At 40.6% G+C, this 23,884-nt stretch overlaps 2 protein-coding genes across 2 annotated transcripts in view; one reads left to right on the top strand and one right to left on the bottom strand.

Annotated features, from left to right (window-relative positions):
* Window positions 1-230: 230 nt before the first annotated feature.
* Window positions 231-8,659, top strand: LOC139478710 (uncharacterized). The gene is made up of 4 exons (XM_071261297.1): window positions 231-307; window positions 2,261-2,313; window positions 4,072-4,195; window positions 6,338-8,659. The coding sequence occupies exons 1-4, from the start codon at window positions 244-246 to the stop codon at window positions 6,523-6,525; spliced, it is 429 nt and encodes a 142-aa protein (XP_071117398.1). The 5' UTR covers window positions 231-243; the 3' UTR covers window positions 6,526-8,659.
* Window positions 8,660-14,828: 6,169 nt separating this feature from the next.
* The window catches only part of LOC139480290 (lipoxygenase homology domain-containing protein 1-like), a 111,561-nt gene continuing 102,505 nt past the window's right edge, over window positions 14,829-23,884 (bottom strand). The window contains exons 61-70 of the mRNA XM_071263342.1: window positions 23,480-23,612; window positions 22,336-22,490; window positions 21,171-21,328; window positions 20,387-20,469; window positions 19,981-20,132; window positions 19,651-19,743; window positions 18,638-18,770; window positions 16,848-17,002; window positions 16,490-16,641; window positions 14,829-15,183 (exon numbers count right to left, since the gene is read on the bottom strand). Of these exons, the coding sequence (XP_071119443.1) occupies window positions 15,105-15,183; window positions 16,490-16,641; window positions 16,848-17,002; window positions 18,638-18,770; window positions 19,651-19,743; window positions 19,981-20,132; window positions 20,387-20,469; window positions 21,171-21,328; window positions 22,336-22,490; window positions 23,480-23,612 (1,293 nt within the window). The 3' untranslated portion in view covers window positions 14,829-15,104. The remainder of the gene's footprint in view (window positions 15,184-16,489; window positions 16,642-16,847; window positions 17,003-18,637; window positions 18,771-19,650; window positions 19,744-19,980; window positions 20,133-20,386; window positions 20,470-21,170; window positions 21,329-22,335; window positions 22,491-23,479; window positions 23,613-23,884) is intronic.

The following is a 23,884-nucleotide window of genomic DNA, read 5'->3' on the forward strand; positions in this document are numbered from 1 at the left end:
AACAACGCTATTATTTGCCCTTTTTACTTTTATTTTGTAACTGTAAAATTGAGCTAGTCGGTGCTGTTTTTCGTTACTGTTTTTGTGTGTGCAGAATTAAACGCCGATTCGTGGCTATACTATTAACCACGTTAAATCACAACTAGGTCACCATTGACAAGGATGTTTATAAATAAAGTGTACGATAGCGATATGGGTGAAGGGAGATAACTCCACCTCTGCACAAGATGGCGAACAGTGTCTATGGTTGAGTTTGTTTGTAAACATGGAGAACTGATTACTTCTACAGGTGTGATAGTCCGCAAAGGTGAGTTGAGGAGTAGCAGAATGACAGGTAGTTAGAAGTGTTATTTCCATAGAGGTCGTGTATGTCTGTTGTCAATGTAAACATGCTGTAATCCCGGAACTAGTGCGATGAAGCCACGTATATGTAACCGTATCTTGACCCACATATAGACTACTCCATGTTGGGTGTTTTTCATGTCAACAATTTGTTATAAACTAAGGTAAGATAAGTAAAGTATACAGTGATGATGTACATATGATGTTATTGACCTGTTATGTGTTGTTATAGATCTGTTTATGTTATGTTATTGATCTGTTTATATGTTGTATAGATCTGTTCATATGTTGTTATAGATCTGTTCATATGTTGCTATAGATCTATTCACATGTTGTTATAGATCTGTTCATATGTTGTTATAGATCTGTTCATATGTTGTTATAAATTTATTCATATGTTGTATAGATCTGTTCATGTGCTGTTATAGATCTGTTCATAGTTATGTAATGCTCTAGCTCTATTTATATGGCGTTTAAGATCTGTAGATGTAATGCTTTATATCTGTTCATATGCCATAAACCTGTTCATATGATGTTATAGACCTGCTCGTATGATGTTATAAATCTGTTCATATAGTGTTATAGATCTGTTCATATGGTGTTATAGATCTGTTCATATAGTATTATAGACCTGTTCATGGAGTTAACATGATGTTATTGATCTGTTCATATGTTGTATAGATCTGTTCATGTGCTGTTATAGATCTGTTCATGTGCTGTGATAGATCTGTTCATATGGCGTTTTAGAGCTGTACATGTAATGCTTTATATCAGTTCATATGCCATAGACCTGTTCATATGATGTTATAGACCTGCTCGTATGATGTAATAAATCTGTTCACATAGTGTTATAGATCTGTTCATATGGCGTTTTAGAGCTGTACACTTAATGCTTTATATCTGTTCATGTGTTAAGAGACCTGCTCATATGATGTTATAAATATGTTCATATGGTGTTACAGATCTGTCCATATGGTGTTACAGATCTGTTCATATAGTGTTACAGACCTGTTCATGGTGTTATAGATCTGTACATGATTTAATAGATCTTTTCACAGTGTTGTAGATCTGTTCATGATGTTATAGATCTGTTCATGATGTTATGTATCGATTCATGTTATAGACCTGTTCAATGTGTTATAGATCTGCTCATGATGTTATAAGATCGATTCATGTTTTAGATCTGTTCATGTGCTGTTATAGATCTGTTCTTAGTTATGTAATGCTTTAGCTCTGTTCATATGGCGTTTTAGGTCTGTACATGTCATGTTTATATCTGTTCAAATGCTAAAGACCTGATATGATGTTATAGACCTTTTCATATGATGTTATAGACCTGCTCATATGATGTTATAAATCTGTTCATATGGTGTTATAGATATGTTCATATGGTGTTACAGATATGTTCATATGGTTTTATAGACCTGTTCATGATGTTATAGATCTTTTCACTGTGTTGTAGATCTCTTCGGGATGTTATAGATCTGTACATGATGTAATAGATCTTTTCACAGCGTTGTAGATCTGTTCATGATGTTATAGATCTGTTCATAATGTTATGTATCGATTCATGTTATAGACCTGTTCACTGTGTTATAGATATGTTCTTGATGTAATAGATATATTCACGGTGTTTAAGATCCGTTCACGATGTTATAGATCTGTACTTGATGTGATAAATCTGTTCATGGTGTTATAGATCTGTTCACGATGTTATAAATCTGTTCACGATGCTATAGATCTATCCATGATTTATAGATCTATTCACGATGTTATAAATCTGTTCATGTGATGTTATAGATCTGTTCACAATGTTATAAATCTGTTCATGTTATAGATCTGTTCACGATGTTATAGATCTGTTAACGGTGTTATAGATATGTACATGTGATGTTATATATCTTTTCTATGTCAACAGGTGCGGATCACAGTTTTACTGAGTCAATGACTGAAGTGCAGAACAAAGATGAGGTAGAAGCTGATATTGATATTTATTTTTTTCATTTACAAATTCACTGGAATCTGTATATACAACGCACCTGTACATTCTAAATTACGTACATATTGTAATTTAATGCAGTCTTTTTATCTGGACGAATTGAAATGAAATTCCAATAAACTATCCAGATTAACAGGGTTCCGCAGTATGTATTAGTTGCGTGTTTATTATTTGTTTAACCCCGAACTCAACAATATCCCAGATATATGATAGCGGTCTGTAAACATCGGTTCTGGGCCAGAGAATTCAGTGATTTGACATCATGAGCATCAATCTACGCAATTAGGATATGATGACATGCATCGAACCTGCACTCTCCGATCCTGTTAGTCGCCTCTAATGGCAAGCATGGGTTGTTGAAGACCTATTCTAACCCGGATCTTCACAGGGGTGTATGTATCAGTGTTGTTTGGGGTTGGGTTTAACTAGAGGAAAGGAAGCCCTCAGTGTTATGCCAGGGATCAATAACACCGACTGAATACAAACACAGGGGCGGTGGGGGCTGTTTAGTGATTCAAGGCACCTCTCGTATGTCCGTTTCCGCAAATGGGTGAAAAGCATATTTCTATCTGCTGACGTGATATTGGTGGGAGAGGGCTAATAGCGGCGTTAAACCATACCCACTGGTGGAAAAAATTAGCACAATTTGTGATGCTATATACATAGAGGTTATCACGCGAGTGTGTTTGGGGATGGTAAATATCCTGCATTAGGAATAAACATTGTATTTAGCGAGCCTTGGCGAGCTAAATACATAGTGTTTATTCCTAATACAGGATATTTACCATCCCTAAACACACAAGCGTGATAACCTCTTTATCATATAATGTCATTCTTCAAATCTGTGCTTGAAAATCGCTTCCCCTCTCTCACAAACATTACCTAAACATTGCGAGTTTTCCTGGAATGCGCGCATTAATATTTATTACGTCACAGGGTAGGTGATGTGTCAGTCGGACAGTGACAGTAGCCAATATAGTTCAAACTGAAATCTGTTTCTTATACACTGGCGAAGCAACATATACGCAAAACAACAATTGTTTTTACTTGCCTTTCGCGACAATCCATCGGTCTGTCCGCTAGAGTAACTGCCCTTTGTCAAAGGGAAGCTACTCTAACCCTAGTCTATGAGACATCACGGCCAGTGATTGTTCACAGTCGGCCTGTTCTGTCATAACGTTAAGAAGTGTAGTCAGATGTATACACAGCGCCAAAACGAAACAAGGTAACAATTCATACATATTTCGCCTAAACCCAACTATTTTTATTTGTGGAAAAGGTTTCAAGCCGCAGAGGTCTACAAGCACAGGTATGGCTTCTGATCCCGCTTGGCTAGGCCTAGGCCTAGTGCCCTCGCAAAATTGTTTCGAAATTTATATCTCCAAAGTTGCCCAAACTTATAAAATGCCTTAGTTACGTCGCAGTTCGACACTGACTTTCAGTATATAAGACTGTTTTTTTAATAATTGTATCAATTATCCCTGTAGTTTATCCAGATTCACTATGGTTAATTCTGACTCGATAGCCGAATGACAAATGCGACGCCATGTTTGTTTATATACACTGAAAGTAGTCCCTACATGACCTTTGATATTTGCATCTCTATCCGCATATGACCCCAACGGATATCGTTTTTATCCGTTGGCTTTATCCTGCCGAGAAACCTACCCATTATATGATACAATATAATATATCTTCTTTTCTATGCATCATTATTGTTGTCTTTCCAGAAGGGGGGCATGCCGCCGGAAGTGGTGGACTACAGGTCAGAGCGAAGGAAGGTGGTGATAACGATAGGCGTGCTGCTGGTCTGGGTGTGTTTTGTCCTGGCTGTTGTCAACCGCAGTGTTGCAGGTCTGTCTGTCTGTCTGTCTGTCTGACACGTCACCTCATTCCACGTTTGTTTCTTTACTTTTTGCCTCAGTTTTATCATCGACAAACATGTCTTTTTTTTAAGAAGTAACAAATGTTGACCGAATGGACAATGACGTATAACAAATAGTAAATATATATGAAATATTTATATATGTTAGTTTGTTGTTTAACGCCGCGCCTAGCATTACTCCATCTCTATAAAGGCGGCCTTGACCAGACAATCCAGAGATTGATATTATGAACGATTGGGGTACAAAGTCACACAATCAGCCAAGTCACTGAGCCTGACCACCCGATCCATTAAGGCGTCTAGCGCGACAAGCATTGCTTGCTGGGATCCTATGATGCTAACCCGGAGTCCCCTCGGACCTGTGAAGGAGTGAGTGAGTGAGTTGGGTTTAACGCCGCTTTTAGCAATATTCCAGCAATATCACGGCGGGGGACACCAGAAATGGGCTTCACACATTGTACCCATGTCGGGAATCGAACCCGGGTCTTCGGCGTGACGAGCGAACGCTTTAACCACTAGGCTACCCGACCGCCCTGATTGAACTTAGAACCCTAACTGTACATATATAGTATTTCATACATTTTCATATACAGTTCGTTCTGTTTTAGACGTAACAATGTCTAGACTGGAAGCAATTTATTATATTATACATTTATATGCTGCAGGTATCCAGGTACCAGCATCTGCTCAAATGCGGTTTTATTAATTCCCTGTAAATAATCAAGCCTGGCCCACATAACCAGTGGTTGGTGTTATGAGAGAAGTCTCACGCCGTCGGCTAGGATGATGTAATAGGATATTTACTCTCCCTGGAGATTCATTCCAGGACGGAATTTTTTGCCAAGGATATTATTTCCACAGCTAGTACTAACATTGGAATATTTTCCATATAAATATTCTTTCCTCGGGGTACTTTTTATCCCCCGCCCCAACGAAGTGTGTGCGTCCCGAAATCGTTTCCGGAGCATAACTCAGAAACCGTTAAATATTTCTCTACGAAACTTTGCATGTCTATCAGACTCATGCTGAACTGGTGCCTTTCGCTATTAAGGAATTGTATAAATTTTTATTTTTTTACGTTTCCATGGCAATAAGTTGGACTTAGGTTCTATAAGGGTGCTGTTCGTTTCCGGAGTGTAACTCAAAAACCGTTAAATAGTTTCCTACAAAACTTTGCATGTCTACTAGGCACATACTGAACTAGTGCCTTTTGCTATTTAGGAATTTTATAAATTTTTATTTTTTACGTTTCCATGGCAACAAGTTGGACTTAGGTTCTATAAGGATGCTGTTCGTTTCCGGAGCGTAACTCAAAAACCGTTAAATAATTTCTTACAAAACTTTGCATGTTTACCAGACACATACCGAACTGGTGCCTTTTGCTATTTAGGAGTTTTATAAATGTTTATTTCAGAATTTCAATTGCAGCTATTTTGAAACAGCCTAAGAGAAATGTTGGGTCAGTTACCTGGTTTGGGACCATAACGTGTTGAAATGGCGGGGGATGTAGATGACTTCGTCGACTATATGCTTGTTGACCTGGAAACACTAATCGTTTACAATGACACACACACCAAGTCACCAAGACATTTCTTACGACAAGCAATATAGTGTGGTGATCTTTGTTAACCCGGTACATTTTAAGAAGGCGTTTTCCTATACTTAACATACTCAAAATGTTATTCACCTTTGACTCTTGTGGTTGGTTTGTTGTTTTACGCCGCACTCAGCAATATTCCAGCTATATGACGGCGGTCTGTCAATAATCGAGTCTGGACCAGACAATCCAGTGATTGATATCATGAGCATCGGTCCACGCAATTGGGATCGATGACATGCTTCAACCAAGTCAGTGAGCCTGACCACCCGACCCATTTGTCGCCTCTTATGACAAGCATAGTCACCTTTTATGGCACGCATGGGTTGCTGAAGACCGATTCTACCCCGGATCTTCACGGGAATTCACTCTTGTGAAACATACTGATATCATTCCCTTGCGAGACAAACTGATTACACGTTATATTTTTTATATGATATGGTTTTCTTCCAGTTTCTATATTCAGACGTGCTTGCCGTAATCACACATGCAATAATAGGTATGTTTCATTCAGTTTCCTTGTCGACCGAGAGCCTGTCTATGGAGTACGTCTCGCCGCTGTTGTTTATCCTCCTCGTCTCCGTCGTCTTTCTCGTCATCGCCTGTCTCCCCAGCACCCTCAAAGGGGAGGAGGAGGAGGAGGAGGAGGAGGAGGACGGCGTTATGAACATGGTCAAACACGCGGACACTGGAATCATATGACGTCCGTTGATGCCGACTTTGAGTGTTCTGGTGCCATGTACATAATGGTCCCTTACTTTATTTCCTGGTGACTCCTGAAGCCTTATTGTCGGGAATAATAGTTAGTTCCTATACTTGTTGTACATAACAGCTGGACATAGGCTTGATCTGAAACTGTCTGGGTGGATTGAACAACTGGAGACAAACATGTGACACTAATTTCCAATATTTTTTCCATATTGGTATTCTCTATTTGTTGGTTTGTTCTTCAACGCCGCACTCAGCAATATTCCAGCTATATCGCGGCGGTCTGTAAATAATCGAGTCTGGACCAGACAATCCGGTGATTGACATCATGAGCATCGGTCTACGCAATTGGGATACGATGACATGTATCAAGTCAGCGAGCCTGACCATGCGATCCCGTTTGTCGCCTTCTACGACATGCATAGTCGCCTTTTACGGCAAGCGTGGGTTGCTGAAGAATATTCTACCCCGGATCTTCACGGGTCTGGGATTTAACAAATAGGTGACGTTAGGGGTCAGACACCTTGGTTAATCGGACAATAAGCTCTGATACTAGTACATGTTACTCAAAGTCATGCTGAGGGTTGCATATTTTACGAGTATACATGACTAGGGCTCCTTTTCAAAATAAATGGAGTTGTTTGTTTCTATCAAACATATATTTTCAGAGTCTAAATCTTAGTCTAATGACAAATGTGCATGTGTAATCAAGATGGTGTTGACGGAGCGACTGATGGGTCTTCTGTGGATGTTTTAGTTATGGCCCCTTCCACAAAGCGATCTATGTTAAAACATAGGGGTGGGGGTGATGGGTTAGCCTAGCGTTCGCTCGTCACACCGAAGACCCAGGTTCGATTCCCCACATGGGTACATTAGGTGAAGCCCATTTCTGGTGTCCTCCGCCGTGATATTGCTGGAATATTGCTAAAAGCGTGGCAAAACAATCTTCACTCACTCTCTGATTGAGCGAACAACGAACAACAATTCATTGCGATAAACTCATTGGGAATATATTTTTATATTTTGTTTATTACGAGCAACGGGACGTCCATTATGCATAATGCTATATGTCATATTACTATGTGTGTGGTTGGTAATATTTGTTTACTAACGACGTGGAAGTGTTTATGCAGGAAGTGGGTTATGTCTGGTGTGTAGAATATAGGAATGAGGTGAGGTGAGGTGAAATTGGGTTTAACGTCGCGTCCAAGATTATTGCACTTATAGTGCGACGTGCATGCACGTGTGTGTGTTTGTGTGGCTGCTTGTACTAGTCCGGACTGATGCCGATTTATAGTGCTAGCACACTGAGATACCATGCCGCAGTTTAAAATGAATACCCCACCCAGACACAGTATACTGACTCCGAGCCGACCAGTCCTTGTTTTAGCCCCTTAATGCCGAGCGCCAGACAGGGTTACAACAAGTACCATCTTTTAACGTCTTTTGGTATGACGCGGCCGGGGATCGAACCCCGGACCTTCCGCTCTCCGGGTGGACGCTCTACCACTAGAATACAGGAATGAACTCACACTTGTATGACTAACTGTTATTAAAGTCCACACTTCTGTCCATTTGTCCAACAACCATCGCACACACACATCTGATATTTCTTCCACAGGCAAGGTGCACTGGTTTTGTTTAAAAATCATCAAAATATTAATCGTTATCATCTATTTGTCAAATCTGCGTGCATTTGTTCGTAGGTATTTTCTCTTTAGACGACACAGGTGGAATTGTTTAACAAATAGTGATGATTTTACCCCACCTTAATGTAATTTATAATCAAAGGGGCACGCCAGAAACCTATGATTGTGAGTTCGAACCCCGGTTGGTTCGCTCCGATTATGTTTCTAGGTTTGTCAGCACCATACCCGTGCTCTTGGGTTTTTTAGTGGTAAAAGTCTGAGACCTGCATCACTTCGGGCTTTCTTCCCACATTAAGCTGACACGCCGTGATATAACTGTAATACTGTTAAAAGCGGCGTTGAACCCAACTCACTCACTCATAATAAAGTTTAATGCTCCTATGTTTTGTTGTGTTCAAGTGCATAACGTAATTTGTACGTATTTAAATGGTGGATTTTCATTTTGGGATCACACTTTGCTATGGCAATAAATAAAGCATAAAAAAATGCATGTATCATTTCGAATTTTGATTATTCTTTTGAGAATCACCATCTAAATTTTCTGAAGAACGTAATTAACTGATGATGCAGTAACTGGAAGAAGACACTGCAAGACTCCACAATATCCCATACCCTGAAAAAATCTTCAATGTGCCGAAAGACCATAAAAAACTCGGCGATACACCCTAAAGAACCTGAGAGACTCGGCGATCTCCCGAAAGACTTGGTATCATGAAAGAAACGGAGATACCACGAAAGTCTCGACGGTATCCCAAAGACCCTGAAAGACTCGGCGATATCTCGAAGGATATAGGTGGCAGAGCCCTGCTCTCTTGGTTGTGTCGAGTAAAGCAGTAGACTATGTCGAATGAATTCAGGATCTGGGCAGAGGTAATGCACCGTAGACAGTGCTTCTGTAATAAAACATGGTAATCCAAAGGTCCCCGAGACATAACTGCGCACCAATATGTTATGATTGTGGTGCGAAGGGACTAAAACACTCTTTCACACCCTCCCTGAACATAAGGTGTATCACACATGTACATATACATAGAACCATATCCCTATTGGTAGATACACAGTAAATGGCATATGACCTATCAGGAATCCATATATAATAATATTGCGCACAATATCTTATGATTGCCGTGCTTTCGTTCTTTCACACCCTCCCTGAACATAAGGTGTGTCACACATGTACATATACATAGAACCAAATCCCAAGTGGCGGATACACAGTAAATGGCATATGACCTATCAGGAATCCATATATAATGTAAACCAATATATCTATAACAAATGTTATATTTAGAATAACACTTTCTTAGTAAAGCACAGATTCTAGAACTTTTTTTTGGTTGAGTCCCATCCGGGATTCGAACCCACGCTACCAGAGTGACGCACCTAATCACAAGCACACAAAGTCAGCGATCTAACCCACTCAGCCACCAAGGCTTCAACAAAAATGAAAGTTCGACAACTGGTAGTCTAGATCATGTGTAAAATATACTCCCCCAAAAAATGAAACGCAAAAGGGATAAAAATGGTTACTGAAATAGTGTTATAGATGATGTTGGTGTTTTCAGGAAAGATTTGGGAGATGTAGTGTTATGGGTACAATTTGTCATGAAGAATGAGATGGAAATTTGATTCAGATGTTTTCAGGGAGAAAAACATGCAAAATTGACCAAAACGCAGCCAAGTGCTAACCATGTCACCAAAACACCCATTCACTGTACGTGTAACATGCTTCCACAGGCATTAAAAGCGCAGGGTTTTCACTCGAGTGGCAGTTGTTGTTGGCGCGCACTTGAATGCAGAACAATGCCAAGACTCAGCGAAGCAGAGAGAAACAACGCAATAGGCAGATTGGAAGCTGGTAATTCACGATCTGCAGTAGCCAGGGTATTTAACGTGTCGCCAAGCACTATAACAAGACTGTGGGACCGATATCAAAATCAAGGAACAACACGTGACCGTCCAAGATCAGATAGACCACGAGTGACCACCAGGGGACAGGACCGATACATCCGGTTACGTCATTTCCGGGACAGAGCGACAACCGCATCCTCTACGGCATCCAACATTCCTGGTATGCGCAGGATATCAGCCCAAACAGTTAGGAACCGATTACGAGAAGCAGGACTTAGGGCAAGACGTCCCCTTCGTGGGGTCATTTTAACTGCAGAGCACCGTCAAAATCAACGTCAGTGGTGTCAAGCACACAGGGTATGGCAGCAGCTTCGTTGGAGGAGGGTGTGGCTCAGCGACGAGTCCCGTTTCCGGCTGTATCGTTCAGATGGAAGAACTCGTGTGTACCGACGTCAGGGACAGGGTTTTGCACCATGCTCTATTCAACAGGTCGACAGATTCGGTGGTGGTAGCGTAATGATGTGGGCAGCCATCTCGCACACTGGCAGAACTGAGCTTGTCCATGTCCAGGGCATCTTAACAGTCCAGCTGTACATCAACGAGATCCTGAGGCCTCACGTCGTACCCATCACGCATACCGCAAACGTTATGTTTCAGCATGACAACGCCCGGCCCCATACAGCACGTCTCATCACAGCTTTTCTGCAGGCTAACAACATCCAGGTTCTGCCTTTGCCCTCAAGATCGCCGGATTGGAATCCGATAGAACACTTGTGGGACGAGTTGGACAGACGTGTGCGTCAACGTCAGCCACAGCCACAGACTCTGCAACAGTTGGCACAAGCACTTCAGGCAGAATGGGCTACGATTCCCCGTGTGATTCAGACCCTTGTGGCTTCCATGGGAAGTAGATGCCAAGCTGTTCTGGTTGCCAATGGTGGCCATACAAGATATTGACAATTTCATGACCTTGACCTTCAACATGAGACATTCGCATCCTTGTGTTTTGACCTTAACCACTGTATGATCCATCTTGTAAACTTTCATCCTTGTCGCAATTTTCTTTATCAAATTCAATGTCTCTACATATTGTCACCGATTCGGACTTTGCGTTTCTTTCTTGGGGGAGTATATATGCTTTGTTCCCGGACCTGTCTGGGATCCGTAAAACAATATATTTTTATTTTTCCTGACCTGCCTGGAATCTGTAGCTGACGTAACAATAGATCTCTGTTTTCCCCAAACCTATCTAGAATCCGTAGCTGCTGTAAGACAATGAGTCTCAATATTTCTTGACCTATTCTGGGGCGGTCAGGTAGCCTAGTGGTTAAAGTGTTCGCTCTTCATGCCGAAGACCTGGTTCGATTCCCGACATGGTTACAATGTGTAAAGCCCATTTCTGGTGTCCCCAACCGAAATATTGCTGGAATATTGCTTAAAGTGGCGTAAAACCATACTCACTCACTCACTCCCGACCTATTCTGGAAAATAGTTGACATAAAACAATATCTCTCAATATTCCCCGACCTGTCTGGAATCGGTAATAAAACTTTTCCCCCAGATCATGAATAAGAACACATTGGATCGTTTCCATGTTTATTATACAGGTAATTGTATAAGTGGACGGAATGTGAAACAGCATGTAAAGTGACGTACATGACTACAGGTGCAACAACAATATCTACACTGTACAACATCTTCAGTGTCAACGACGAACGCTAGAAGGAATATCACAGAGAGAGGCTACACAATACACAATCATGATAATAACTTGCATGTCGTTGTTCAATGGTGAATAAACAATATAGTTCATGAGAAACAAATAACCATACAATTAATGTTAATACATACTCATGTAAATACTTCTATTGTGGTTGTATGATATGAATATAAATACTCTCAACTTGATACACACAAACATCGTATCCTGATACCACTTATCCATGTGTACTGTGATATTCAAGCATTGTGTATGCTTTGATATTAAGATATTATACTGATGGAAGAAAATAAGGTATGTGCTTTAAATGAAGGCATTCGGCTAAAAAAAATTAATAGTCTTGGTTCTCAGGCACTGCTTGATTCATCACGTTTTGTTTTTATTTCCATTATAAAAAATATAAAAAATAAAATAAAAATAAAAATATCTCTCACCAATTTACAAGGGACCAACCAGTATATACATTCAGACACTCCTTCCACTTTTTATATCTCTGAAAGGAGACAAAATGTTTTACTTCATGTCACCCAGGATATCCAGCAAAATCTTTTGTTGTAAAAATCTGAGGAAAATTATTATTTTCCAGTATTGTCTGGAACAAATTTATATTATTAAAAAAATCTCCCAAGCCCCCAATATCAAATGATCGGTCCCCAACATGCCTTATTAGTCTCCATATAAAGCATTTGCACTGCAACAGTAAAACTTCACCTGCTGATAGACTGTTCCCTTATTTTATTTCATCAGTATATGCCTAGGATAGAAGGATGCAAATCTGTAATACTGGGCTACTAGCTACACAAAATCTGATAAAATGAAACAGGAAATAAAATCCTGAAAAATATTTTATATATTAATATGCAGAACCTACACTATCTAATGCTGTTGAAGTGAGTGGCTTAATTTCATCATGGAAGTAACGTTTCAATCTTAGAAAATAATAAAAAATACTTGACATATTGAATATTAATATCTCAAAAATGTTTGCTTAGTTTGGCAAGTACATTCAGGTGTTGGTTTTATGGAAGTAGTATTTCAATGTCTGAATGTACATTGTCCTGAAAATTACATGAATAGAGTACATCGTAAACTGTCTACATGTTGGCATTGGCACAAAGCAATAATTACTTTAAATACTTTATAGAATATGTTTTATATCTACACTATAGGCAGATGGATCTTTGGTTGGGGTGGTATTGTATAAGTCACACAGTGTGTCACATGGAAGACTTGCACACACGCACACACACACACACACACACACACACACACACACACACACACATGGAGGGAAGCGGTCTGCTAGACTGGTCTACTAGACTGGTCTGCACCAGCACGGGTCTGCACCAGAGAGCTGTCTGTGGCTGGGAGTATATGCAGGGGCTACATGACTGGTCCTGAGTGGCACTACTAGGCATGTGTCCATATCACAGGAGCAGTTGTCATTTGAGTGAGTGAGTGAGTTGGGTTTAACGCTGCTTTTAACAGAATTCCAGTCATATCATGCCGAGTCAGCTTAATGTGGGAGGAAAGCCCGACGTGATGCAGGTCTCAGACATTTACCTCTTCGGTGAAACCCACGAGCACGGGTATGGTGCTGACAAACCTAGAAACATAATCGGGGTGAAACGGGCGCAAACCCACAACCATAGGTTTCCGGCATGCCCAAGGGACGCAACTCTGCACAGCGAATCGCGGCGCCTTAGACGACTGGGACACCCGTGCCCCCAGTTGTCATTTGAAACTGAGAGTATGAGTGGGGTAGGAAGGCGGTGTTCATGGGGAGTAAGGCCTTGAGAACCTGATTACGTAAGGACAACACAGACACATATACACTGCTCCACTTTTGATAGAGATTATCTTACCGTAATGCACAAAACTGTATCTCATACGTCAAGTGTATAATTAGATAGAAGGACATATCTGATTATCCCTATCAAAAATTGAGTGGTATATAAGTAAACAATCACGTAAACAATCAAGTAGAGTATAAACCATGTTTCTGAGTCTCATACACCTCCACATGAAATCTGATATAAAGACAAGTATGGCTACCCAATTCATAAACATCACATGAAACAATGTCCTCTAGAACAAGTTTGGCACTACCAGATAACACTATAAATGCATGACTAAATGCTACTGATTTGTAATATCAACACTAGATCCACCCCCCCTAGAAGCACCTAGAGAACGTAACCACTAGCAAACTGATAAGTGCTACAATGTAATACGTATTGATGGGTATAGTACATATTACCCGGTATATTATATACATATCACAGATATACACGACAAACAACCCTCTATAACAAAACTGTTTGAGTAACAAAACAGCTATACTATTCATTTATCTGTGTAATGAAGTGCGTCAACAAGTGAAGGCCCAGTCATAACAATCATATTGCAATATGTTTCAGTGTTATACCCTCATAGACTCTACATGTATATCACAGTATATCATAAATCACGTTCAATAGCACTATCATAATATGGTTTCATCTAACAATATGTATAACATAACAGATCACATAACAAATAGAAACTTCTGATGATAAATATACTGAGTCATTAGCTTCATCAACATGAGGGTAATATTATTCATTTTCTGTTATACATGTATGTGTGTTCAGTCTCATTAAAATCAGACCTTAGTTCTCGCTACTGCTAAACAAAGATCTGAGGACATCCCATTAGGGGTCACGTCAGAACGACCTTTCCTCCGACCAATCAGAGCATCGCTTACCAGATCATGAAAGTGACAGTCGGAATGTGATTTTTGATCATGCAACCTCGAAAACTATAACTCCGAACGATAGTTACGGGTTTAACAACTGTATCCATACAATCTAGACCATCTATTCGCCATTCCAGAATGTTCTTTTGTTCAGGTTTCAAATTTGTAATCGAGAATTTGTCAAAATATGTTTCGAAGCGTAGTCGCCAATTTGAAATTAGCGCCGTAAAGCACGAGAAAGTTGTCTTCTGATTGGTCATTCCACTGATCGGTCAAAGTTCGAGCAGGGTCGGTCTGACGTGACCCGTAAAGGGATGTCTTCAGGTCTTTGTTTAGCTGTAGCGAGAACTAAGATCTGATTTTATTGAGATTGATGTGTGTTTCAATGAACACTTAAGCCATGAGGTCCGTGCTCTGTGAAGGCCAGTGAGGAACTGCCAGGTTGATGAGGATAAGACACCGGCCATCACGTGGTGTGTCATCATGCCACTGGGTCTGTTTGGGGAAATTGCACAATGTCACACATGCCAGTTCCCTCTGAGGAGTTTGGGCTGAGATTCTGCTTGATGACCTGTGGATGTTCTGGAATTCCCTGATGAAGAGCCTGCTGTAGAATCTACTTGCCCTTGCGGTGTACTTTAGAGAGAGGGATTTCTACCTCTGTCAGTTTGTCATCTTTGTCTTCGTCTATCCATCTGCAACATCAACATGACATATGGAACTCACATTTTCATCATATTAGTCATGACTGTCAAAAGCCCATGTAAACACTGACCACCTGTGGAAGGCATATTATTTTCTTATTTTCTCATACTCAGGAGGTATTTTAGAGGCATCCAAATATCCAAATTGCCAGTTAACTATCTCAAAAACTGATGTGAAAACCTGATTATGGGAATTATGGAATCGTTAAATACACCTGGCGCCAAATAACTAATTCAGTATGCTCAGATAAATCCTCTTCGTTCCCCACATGAGCATTGTCTCCACTCACATTAGCATTATCAAACACATTAGCATTGTCATCACATACATTAGCACTGTCATCACTCACATTAGCATTGTCATCACTCACATTAGCATTGTCATCACACACATTAGCATTATCAAACACATTAGCATTGTCATCACACACATTAGCATTTTCATCAAACACATTAGTATTGCCATCACTCATATTAGCAGTCATCACACACATTAGCATTGTCATCACACACATTAGCATTGTCATCACACACATAAGCATTGTCATCACACACATAAGCATTGTCATCAGACACATTATCATTGTCATCACACACGTTAGCACTTTCATCAAACACATTAGCATTGCCCACACTCATGTTAGTTCTCATTCTCACAATAGCACTGTCCTCAAGAATCCTTGCTCACATATGAAAATTCATTCATATATCACAAACTGAGGCAGGTGAAAATGTTTATGTAAAATGCCGACTTGCCATCACACACATTAGCATTATCAAACACATTAGCATTGTCATCACACACATTAGCATTGTCATCAAACACATTAGTATTGCCATCACTCATATTAGCAGTCATCACACACATTCGCATTGTCATCACACACATTAGCATTGTCATCACACACATTAGCATTGTCATCACACACATAAGCATTGTCATCACACACATAAGCATTGTCATCACACACATTAGCATTATCATCAGACACATTAGCATTGTCATCACACATATTAGCATTATCATCAGACACATTATCATTGTCATCACACACGTTATCACTGTCATCAAACACATTAGCATTGCCCACACTCATGTTAGTTCTCATTCTCACAATAGCACTGTCCTCAAGAATCCTTGCTCACATATGGAAATTCATTCATATATCACAAACTGAGGCAGGTGAAAATGTTAATGTAAAATGCCGACTTGCCATGGGCTCAAATGGTTGCTCCCTGTCTCCAGCTGCTGGGTGAGCTACATGACATTGAGACCGCTGAGCCTGATAGTACTTACTTTCCATAAGGGAAGACAAACTGTTCCTTGTTGTTGATCTTGACCGTGACAGAGTCGAGCTTCCAACCCGCTCCAGCCCCACTGCCATCATGGCCGACAACCACCTTCTCCAGACGTCCCAGGTCCACTGCCTCGATTTGGAACGTGTCCACCTAGGACAGGAGATGCAGCAATGGTGACCAACTAGCATGATACCATTATTTCAAAACCGATGGCCAAAGTTATGCATTAATAATTACATGGAATAAGATGGAATGTCGGAGTTAAACTAGCAACAAAATAGTCCCAAATAGTCACCTCTCCATTAACTATAAAACACTCTGTTCACAGAGAAGGCTCTGACATATCATTAACTCACCGATCCTGTTTCAAACTTGTTCTTGTCTTCCAGACTATTACGAAGAAATCTTTTCCCAGAATCCCCTTTACTTCCAATGAGGTTTACGTAGACGCTGGCATCTGTGCCGGACCCCCAGTCCGTGGCTGTTGTTGTCTGGACAACATACTTGTACACTGGGGAATAAACGGAAGGGAAAGTAATTACAACAATAACATATCCTTGACAACATACTTGTACACTGGGGAAGAAACAGAAGTGAAAGTAAATACAGCAATAACATGTCCTTGACAACAGGGGAAGAAACAGAAGTGAAAGTAATTACAACAATAACATATCCATGACAACAAACTTGAACACTGGGAAAGAAACGGAAGTGAAAGTAAATACAGCAATAACATGTCCTTGACAACAGGAGAAGAAACAGAAGTGAAAGTGATTACAATAACATGTCCTTGACAACAGGGGAAGAAAAAAAAGTGAAAGTAATTACAATAACATGTCCTTGACAGCAAGGGAAGAAAGAGAAGTGAGAGTAATTACAATAACATGTCCTTGACAACAGGGGAAGAAACAGAAGTGAAAGTAATATCAACAATGACATATCCTTGACAACAGGGTAAGAAACAGAAGTGAGAGTAATTACAATAACATATCCTTGACAACAGGGGAAGAAACAGAAGTGAGAGTAATTACAATAACATGTCCTTGACAACAGGGGAAGAAACAGAAGTGAGAGTAATTACAATAACATATCCTTGACAACAGGGGAAGAAACAGAAGTGAGAGTAATTACAATAACATATCCTTGACAACAGGGGAACAAACAGAAGTGAGAGTAATTACAATAACATGTCCTTGACAACAGGGGAAGAAACAGAAGTGAAAGTAATATCAACAATGACATATCCTTGACAACATACTTGTACACTTAAGCGTTGGCTTCCATTGTCTATTGCTAATCACCTATCAGTGCCAATCATCTATTGGCTTCCTTTGTTAGCTTGTACCCTTTGTTATTTTCCACCTTTTGTTATCTTATTAATTTTGTTGTCCTTACATGTACAGATATATGCTCTCTGCCTCATGGCATTCATTCACCTGATGAAAGAGTAAGCATAGTCCAAATCGTTGTATTTCTCATACTAAAAAAGATGACATCCATATATTCTCTTCCTTGTATTTGTACACTGACATCCAGGGAGGAAACAGAAGTGAAAGTAATTACAGCAATGACATATCCTTGACAACATACTTGTACACTGTCACCATGTCCTTGACAACAGTGTAAGAAACAGAAGTGAAAGTAATTAAAGCAATAACATATCCTTGACAACAGGGTAAGAAACAGAAGTGAAAGTAATCTTATCACATACAAAATAATGCTCACCCATGTAGTGAAAATATTACGTACAGAAACAGCAGTCCTGATTAAAACATAACACTGCCCCGCTACATTCAAAGGATTGTGCTCTAGCCTTTTTCAGAACCTACACAATAGTCATCAGTCAACCTGTCAAACCTATCTTATTTGAACCTGCCTTTGGAATTTTCTGACTTTATTAAAGTTCAATCATGTGTCAAGCAAGAACAGTCAAATGATTGTGCTGTCGCAACAACATTTAAAAAGTTTAGAGTTAACCTGACCTATTTCATTTCAAGATGACTTATTTGGAATTTTTTACAATTTATTTCATGGAAGATGTCAGTCAGAAGTTAAGTGTGCAAGGAAAGTAAACACATATGGAACTGCTGTTGCCCTCTGCAATAAGATGCAATTCTAAGTGGACAATCAAGGTATTGTCTCTCACCTGCTTCTGGAGTTTTGTTGGGCCAGTGAGCTGGCACCTCCACAGTGATGTCCCCATGGTTCTCCGAGAAGGACAGCCAGCGGTTGATGGGGAATTCAAGACGTTGATCTCGCTCCCTGTCGATCAGCACCACCTGCACCAACACCAACGTCACTTAGATACTACTCCAAAGAAGTTGCAGAACACCTGATTCTTCAGTACTACTATACTTTATGTGTCGTGCCACTTACATACTTTTATGTTACTTAAACACTACTCAAAAGAGTTAAAGAACACCTGATTCTTTGATATCTGTCATGTCAAGGTGTTCTATATTTTCTTTTGGATAGTATAAGGCACCTGAAGGTAAATTATGGGTAAATTATTCTAAGTAGCTGCCTGTCCATTTTCATTCAAGTCTGGTGTTCCATAGTTCCAGTAATTATCCCACTGATCTCACATGGATTAGAACATTATGAGCATATCTTCTATGAAATTTAAGTTTTCATAATCAACATTCATATATGTCTCTGGTGTTGGAATTGAAGAGGATGCATCTAGCTTAACATCAGTATGACAATCTGGCAAATGGCATAGTCATCAACTGATCAAGTGATGGTTGCCAATGTTGCGTCTATGCTGCAGAACAGCACCATATGGCCAGTTATCTCAAACATTGTGAACACAATAGCAATATGTATATGGAGGACAGATCTCTGGTTCATGGCTACGAGACTGTAAAAGTTACACTGAAGTGAGTGAGTGAGTGAGTGAGTGAGTGAGTGAGTATAGTTTTATGCTGCTTTCAGCAATTTTCCAGCAATATCACAGCAGGGGACACAAGAAATGGGCTAAACATGTATTTTATTCACATGGGGGATCAAACCTTGGACTTTGGCATGTTGAGAGAATGCTAAAACCACTAGGTTCCCCACTGGCCCTAAATGGAAGAGAACAAGAAAAATGAAAAGAAACTGCTACTAAGCTTGTGGGTTTGTGGGTTAGCTTGGCCCCAGATATACACTCTACCCTACCTGTTTGACTCTCCAGCCTGCCGCCATCCCACTGTCGTCGTGACGTAGACGGATCTTCCTGATCTTCCCAACCTTATTGGGGTCCAGAAAGATCTGCCAACAAAGAAATACGTTGTCATGTTTCATAACAAAGGGGAGGCCCTTTCCCAGGTTGATTGTACACAATTGTTTATTGATTACACAACTGTTTATTGGTTACATACTAGTTTGACCCCCCCCCCCCCTCTAAAAAAAGAACGACACCACCACTATATTTTCAAAAAAACATTGCCTGAGAAGCAATTCTTTTATTTTTTTAAGCCTACTGCAAACACTGAGTGGACGACGTACATCAAAGTGGTCAGTCCTGCTGACATGGAAGTGACCCTGCAGTCGCTCCTCCTCCGACTTTCCGCGGTCGCCGTAGACTGTGAGGAAAACACGGGCATCTGTGGCGCTGTCCTCCTCGTCGCCTGTCGTCACCAGCACCTGCCAGTCACCAGCTGGGGAGACAGGTATTTATCAGTAAATATGACACTCTATGTTTATACCAGTAATGTATCAATAAAGTCAGCTACACATCAACTAAGGGGATTATTCCGCAAAATGCCAAGGAGAGGCACGGGCCACCGAGCTGCGGATGCCCATAATTTTCCAGGATGGTATTACGAAGATGCAGTGGTGCTTATCAGATTCATGTAGGTTACTTATTTTAACTCTCCAGGACGGTATTGGGAAGATGCAATGGTAGTCCTACCTTTGGGTTTCTTCGCCTTGATGGTTTCAGTTATTGGCAGTACACGCTCCAGGGCCTTGTCATCCTGACCCTCGTCCAGCCATCTGTAACATCATCACATCTTCACATCCCCTGACATCACAGCAACAGTCACACCATTACATAACTGCATCATTATCTATCCCTCATTTCATAGCAACATTCCCAACGTCTCATCCCTGACATCACAGCAACAGTCACACCATCACATAACTGCATCATTATGTATCCCTCATTTCATAACAACATTCCCAACGTCTCATCCCTGACATCACAGCAACAGTCACACCATCACATAACTGCATCATTATCTATCCCTCATTTCATAACAACATTCCCAACGTCTCATCCCTGACGTCACAGCAACAGTCACACCATCACATAACTGCATCATTATCTATCCCTCATTTCATAACAACATTCCCAACATCTCATCCCTGACGTCACAGCTTCATCATCATTACATCATTGTAAGGATAAGAATTTATGGATGAACAACTTCTTTATTACAATTAAGAGCGACGTTTCGGTGTATGTTCTAACACTGTTATCAAGCAAGTGATTTACAGAGTGTGGTTGGCAAGTGTATATACAAGTAGGAGGCAATGTTTATACAGTAGAGTAGATACTGTTATACTGGATTAATTGTAATAAAGAAGTTGTTCATCCATAAATTCTTATCCTTACTTAGTACTCCAATTTCTAAATGCCTATCAAAGAAGTTATTACATCACTGTACTAACTGTACTGCACAAGCTGCCCCTACCTGGCACACTTGAAGACATATTTATCATTGCCCTCCTGTGGGACTTCTATAACAACTTTATCCAGGAACCAGCCCGACCCAGACCCATAGCCATCATGGCTGACCTTCACCTTCTTCAGCTTGCCCAGTTCCACAGCCTCGATCTCAAACAGATCGCACTGAAGCATACAACAAACAAGGTCACAAACTAACAGGGTACAAGTCATCATTAAATTTTGTTTCGAAAGTTTTCACAATGTTCTGTGTAATGGTGGAACAGAATTTATATTATATTGTTGTGCCATGCTTTTGTAGATCCAGAACATACAGTACATGATACCTAATATATTCCTGAGCTTGGAAATGTGGAGCAGAGATATGGAAAGTGGCAGACATTTTATGAACTCTGTGATTGTTAAGGACATGGACCAAGAGATCAAAGATGGTCTGCAGAATTTGTGAACAGAAGTGTACCATTGTGGTCATTTCACTTCAGTGGGAAAGTTTTGTTTGTTTCTTTGTTGCTTAACACCGCTCTCAGCAATATTCCAGCTATATGATGGCAGTCTGTAAATAATTGAGCCTGGACCAGACAATCCAGTGATTGACATCATGAGCATCGGTCCACGCAGTTGGGATACGATGACATGCATCAACCAAGTCGGCGAGCCTGACCACCCGATCCTGTTAGTCACCTCTTATGACAAGCATAGTCACCTTTTTCGGCAAGCCTGGGTTGCCAAAAACCTATTACCCAGGATCTCTACGGGTCTAGTGGGAAAGAAAAGAGTTTATAGTCATGTATTAAAGACACAAGGTGTCTGGAAATATTTAGGCAATGCTCATGGCAACCTCTAAGAGCAGGACAGCATATCATGCCACTATGGTATACTTCCATTCACCACAGTGGGGACATTGGTAGCCAAGTCATCTAAGGTGCTGCAATTCGCTGTGCAGAGTTGTGTCCCTTGGGCATGCCTGAAACTTATGATTGTACATTCGAATCCTGGCTTGTCCCGATTATCTATTAAGGTTTGTCATCACCACACACAAGTCTCTGAGATCTACATCACTTCAGACTTTCCTCCCACATTAAGCTGACACACTGATAGAACTAGAATACTGTTAAAAGCGGTGTTAAACCCAACCACACACTCCATCCAACATTGCAATATCACAGACTCACATTGCCTTGTTCGAACTTGTTAGCATTGGTGTAAGACCCATGGAGATGTCTGGTGCCAGTGTCGCCCCTGTCGCCATATATCTGTATGTAGACATTGGCGTCGGTGCCAGCATATTTCACATCGCCCGTGAACACCTCAACATGGTACTTGTACACTGAAGACAAATATTTAATGACATTTACTGAATCTCTGGATGGGGAACATGGGATATTCTGAGAGGCAAAAATGAAACAATTGATAAAAGGTTCCTAAGATACGAACTCCCTCCATGCCATTTATCAAATGACTGGTGCCTACATCAAACCCAAACTTAAACTGTAACAGTATCTCAGATTATTTTGAACTCCTGTGGAAATCTCGCGATTATTTTTGCATGTGAAGCTTGTTAGAACAAGTTTCACGTGCGAAAATAATTCGCGAGATTTCGGACTTTCTCCTACTTAAAACAAAGTTCGATCAAGTTGATGCCTCAAAGTAATCTTCAAGTGATATTCACTATACTATGGTAACAGCTCTTGTTTAACTATGAGAGGGGAACCTTTCAAGAAAAACTATGGGACAATTTAGTACCCATACTCAAACTATTGGAGTGTTAGCAAATTGATTGCATTTACCCAACTGTCATTAAAGTTCACGTGACTTTGTTTTAAAGGATAGGTATAAAGATCCCATGAGCCTCTTCCATGAGCTACTTGACCTATCCTTCTAGGGCTGGGACATGTGTCTCAGGTACTTGGGTCGGGCGGATCTTGCGTAGGACCTGGGTACCCACAGGACTAGCCGGCCCTGTGGTTGTGACTAAAACTCACAATAGCTCAGTAGTTACGCTACAAATCGCTAATGTTCGCATTTATTTATGACGAATCACACATTCCTTTTGACTTGTATATGTATGAGTAAAGATAAAGCTTCAGTCAGCTTCAGAAACTCTTGATCTGATTGTTTGATACATGTATCTAAACAGTTCTTGCCAGGGCTGCGGTAAAACAATTCCCAATCCCACATTTTGTTCCCACATCTTAAGACCTACAGCGGGTACCCGCGTAGGGTCGGGTAATAGGGGGTCAGGTACCGGGTATTAAATTTTGATTTGTCCCAGCCCTATACCCTACACTGGCCTATCAACCCGGGTATGTCACCCACCCTGCAGCATCTTGTCTTCGTCCTTGTTGTATACGGGTAGTTCTAGGGCACAGTCTGCATAGTCTGTCACTCGCACCCACTTCTGCCCCTGGAATGTGTACTCCTTCCTTGTCTTGTTGTTCATCACCGTCACCTGCAAGGGGGAAGGCGAAATCACAGCTTGTGACTGACATTTATCATCCAAAACTGGCTCCCACAGGAGATATCGCTTGGTTGAGATCAAGCGATATCTACACTGTAGATATCACTGCAATGAAATTACATCACAATGCTTTGCAGACCATTGTGACATCACTGGTTACCATGACGTCACAATCAAATGACATCACTAATGGCTCTGCTACTGAAGCTGTTAGCAGTACTTTTTACACTGAAGACACTGCTAATTATTGTCTTCAAATTGAA

This window comes from Haliotis cracherodii, unplaced genomic scaffold, assembly GCF_022045235.1.
Source record: "Haliotis cracherodii isolate W230 unplaced genomic scaffold, xgHalCrac1.p SCAF_4, whole genome shotgun sequence".
Classification (NCBI taxonomy): Eukaryota; Metazoa; Mollusca; class Gastropoda; order Lepetellida; family Haliotidae; genus Haliotis; species Haliotis cracherodii.

What these genes read in the sequence shown, in the direction of transcription:
- LOC139478710 (XM_071261297.1), top strand. Translation starts at nt 244, where the DNA reads ATGGTTGAGTTTGTTTGTAAACATGGAGAACTGATTACTTCTACAGGT. An exon ending in AAGTGCAGAACAAAGATGAG is followed by an intron (nt 2,314 to 4,071) that starts GTAGAAGCTGAT and finishes TTGTCTTTCCAG; the next exon opens with AAGGGGGGCATGCCGCCGGA. An exon ending in TGTCAACCGCAGTGTTGCAG is followed by an intron (nt 4,196 to 6,337) that starts GTCTGTCTGTCT and finishes TGTTTCATTCAG; the next exon opens with TTTCCTTGTCGACCGAGAGC.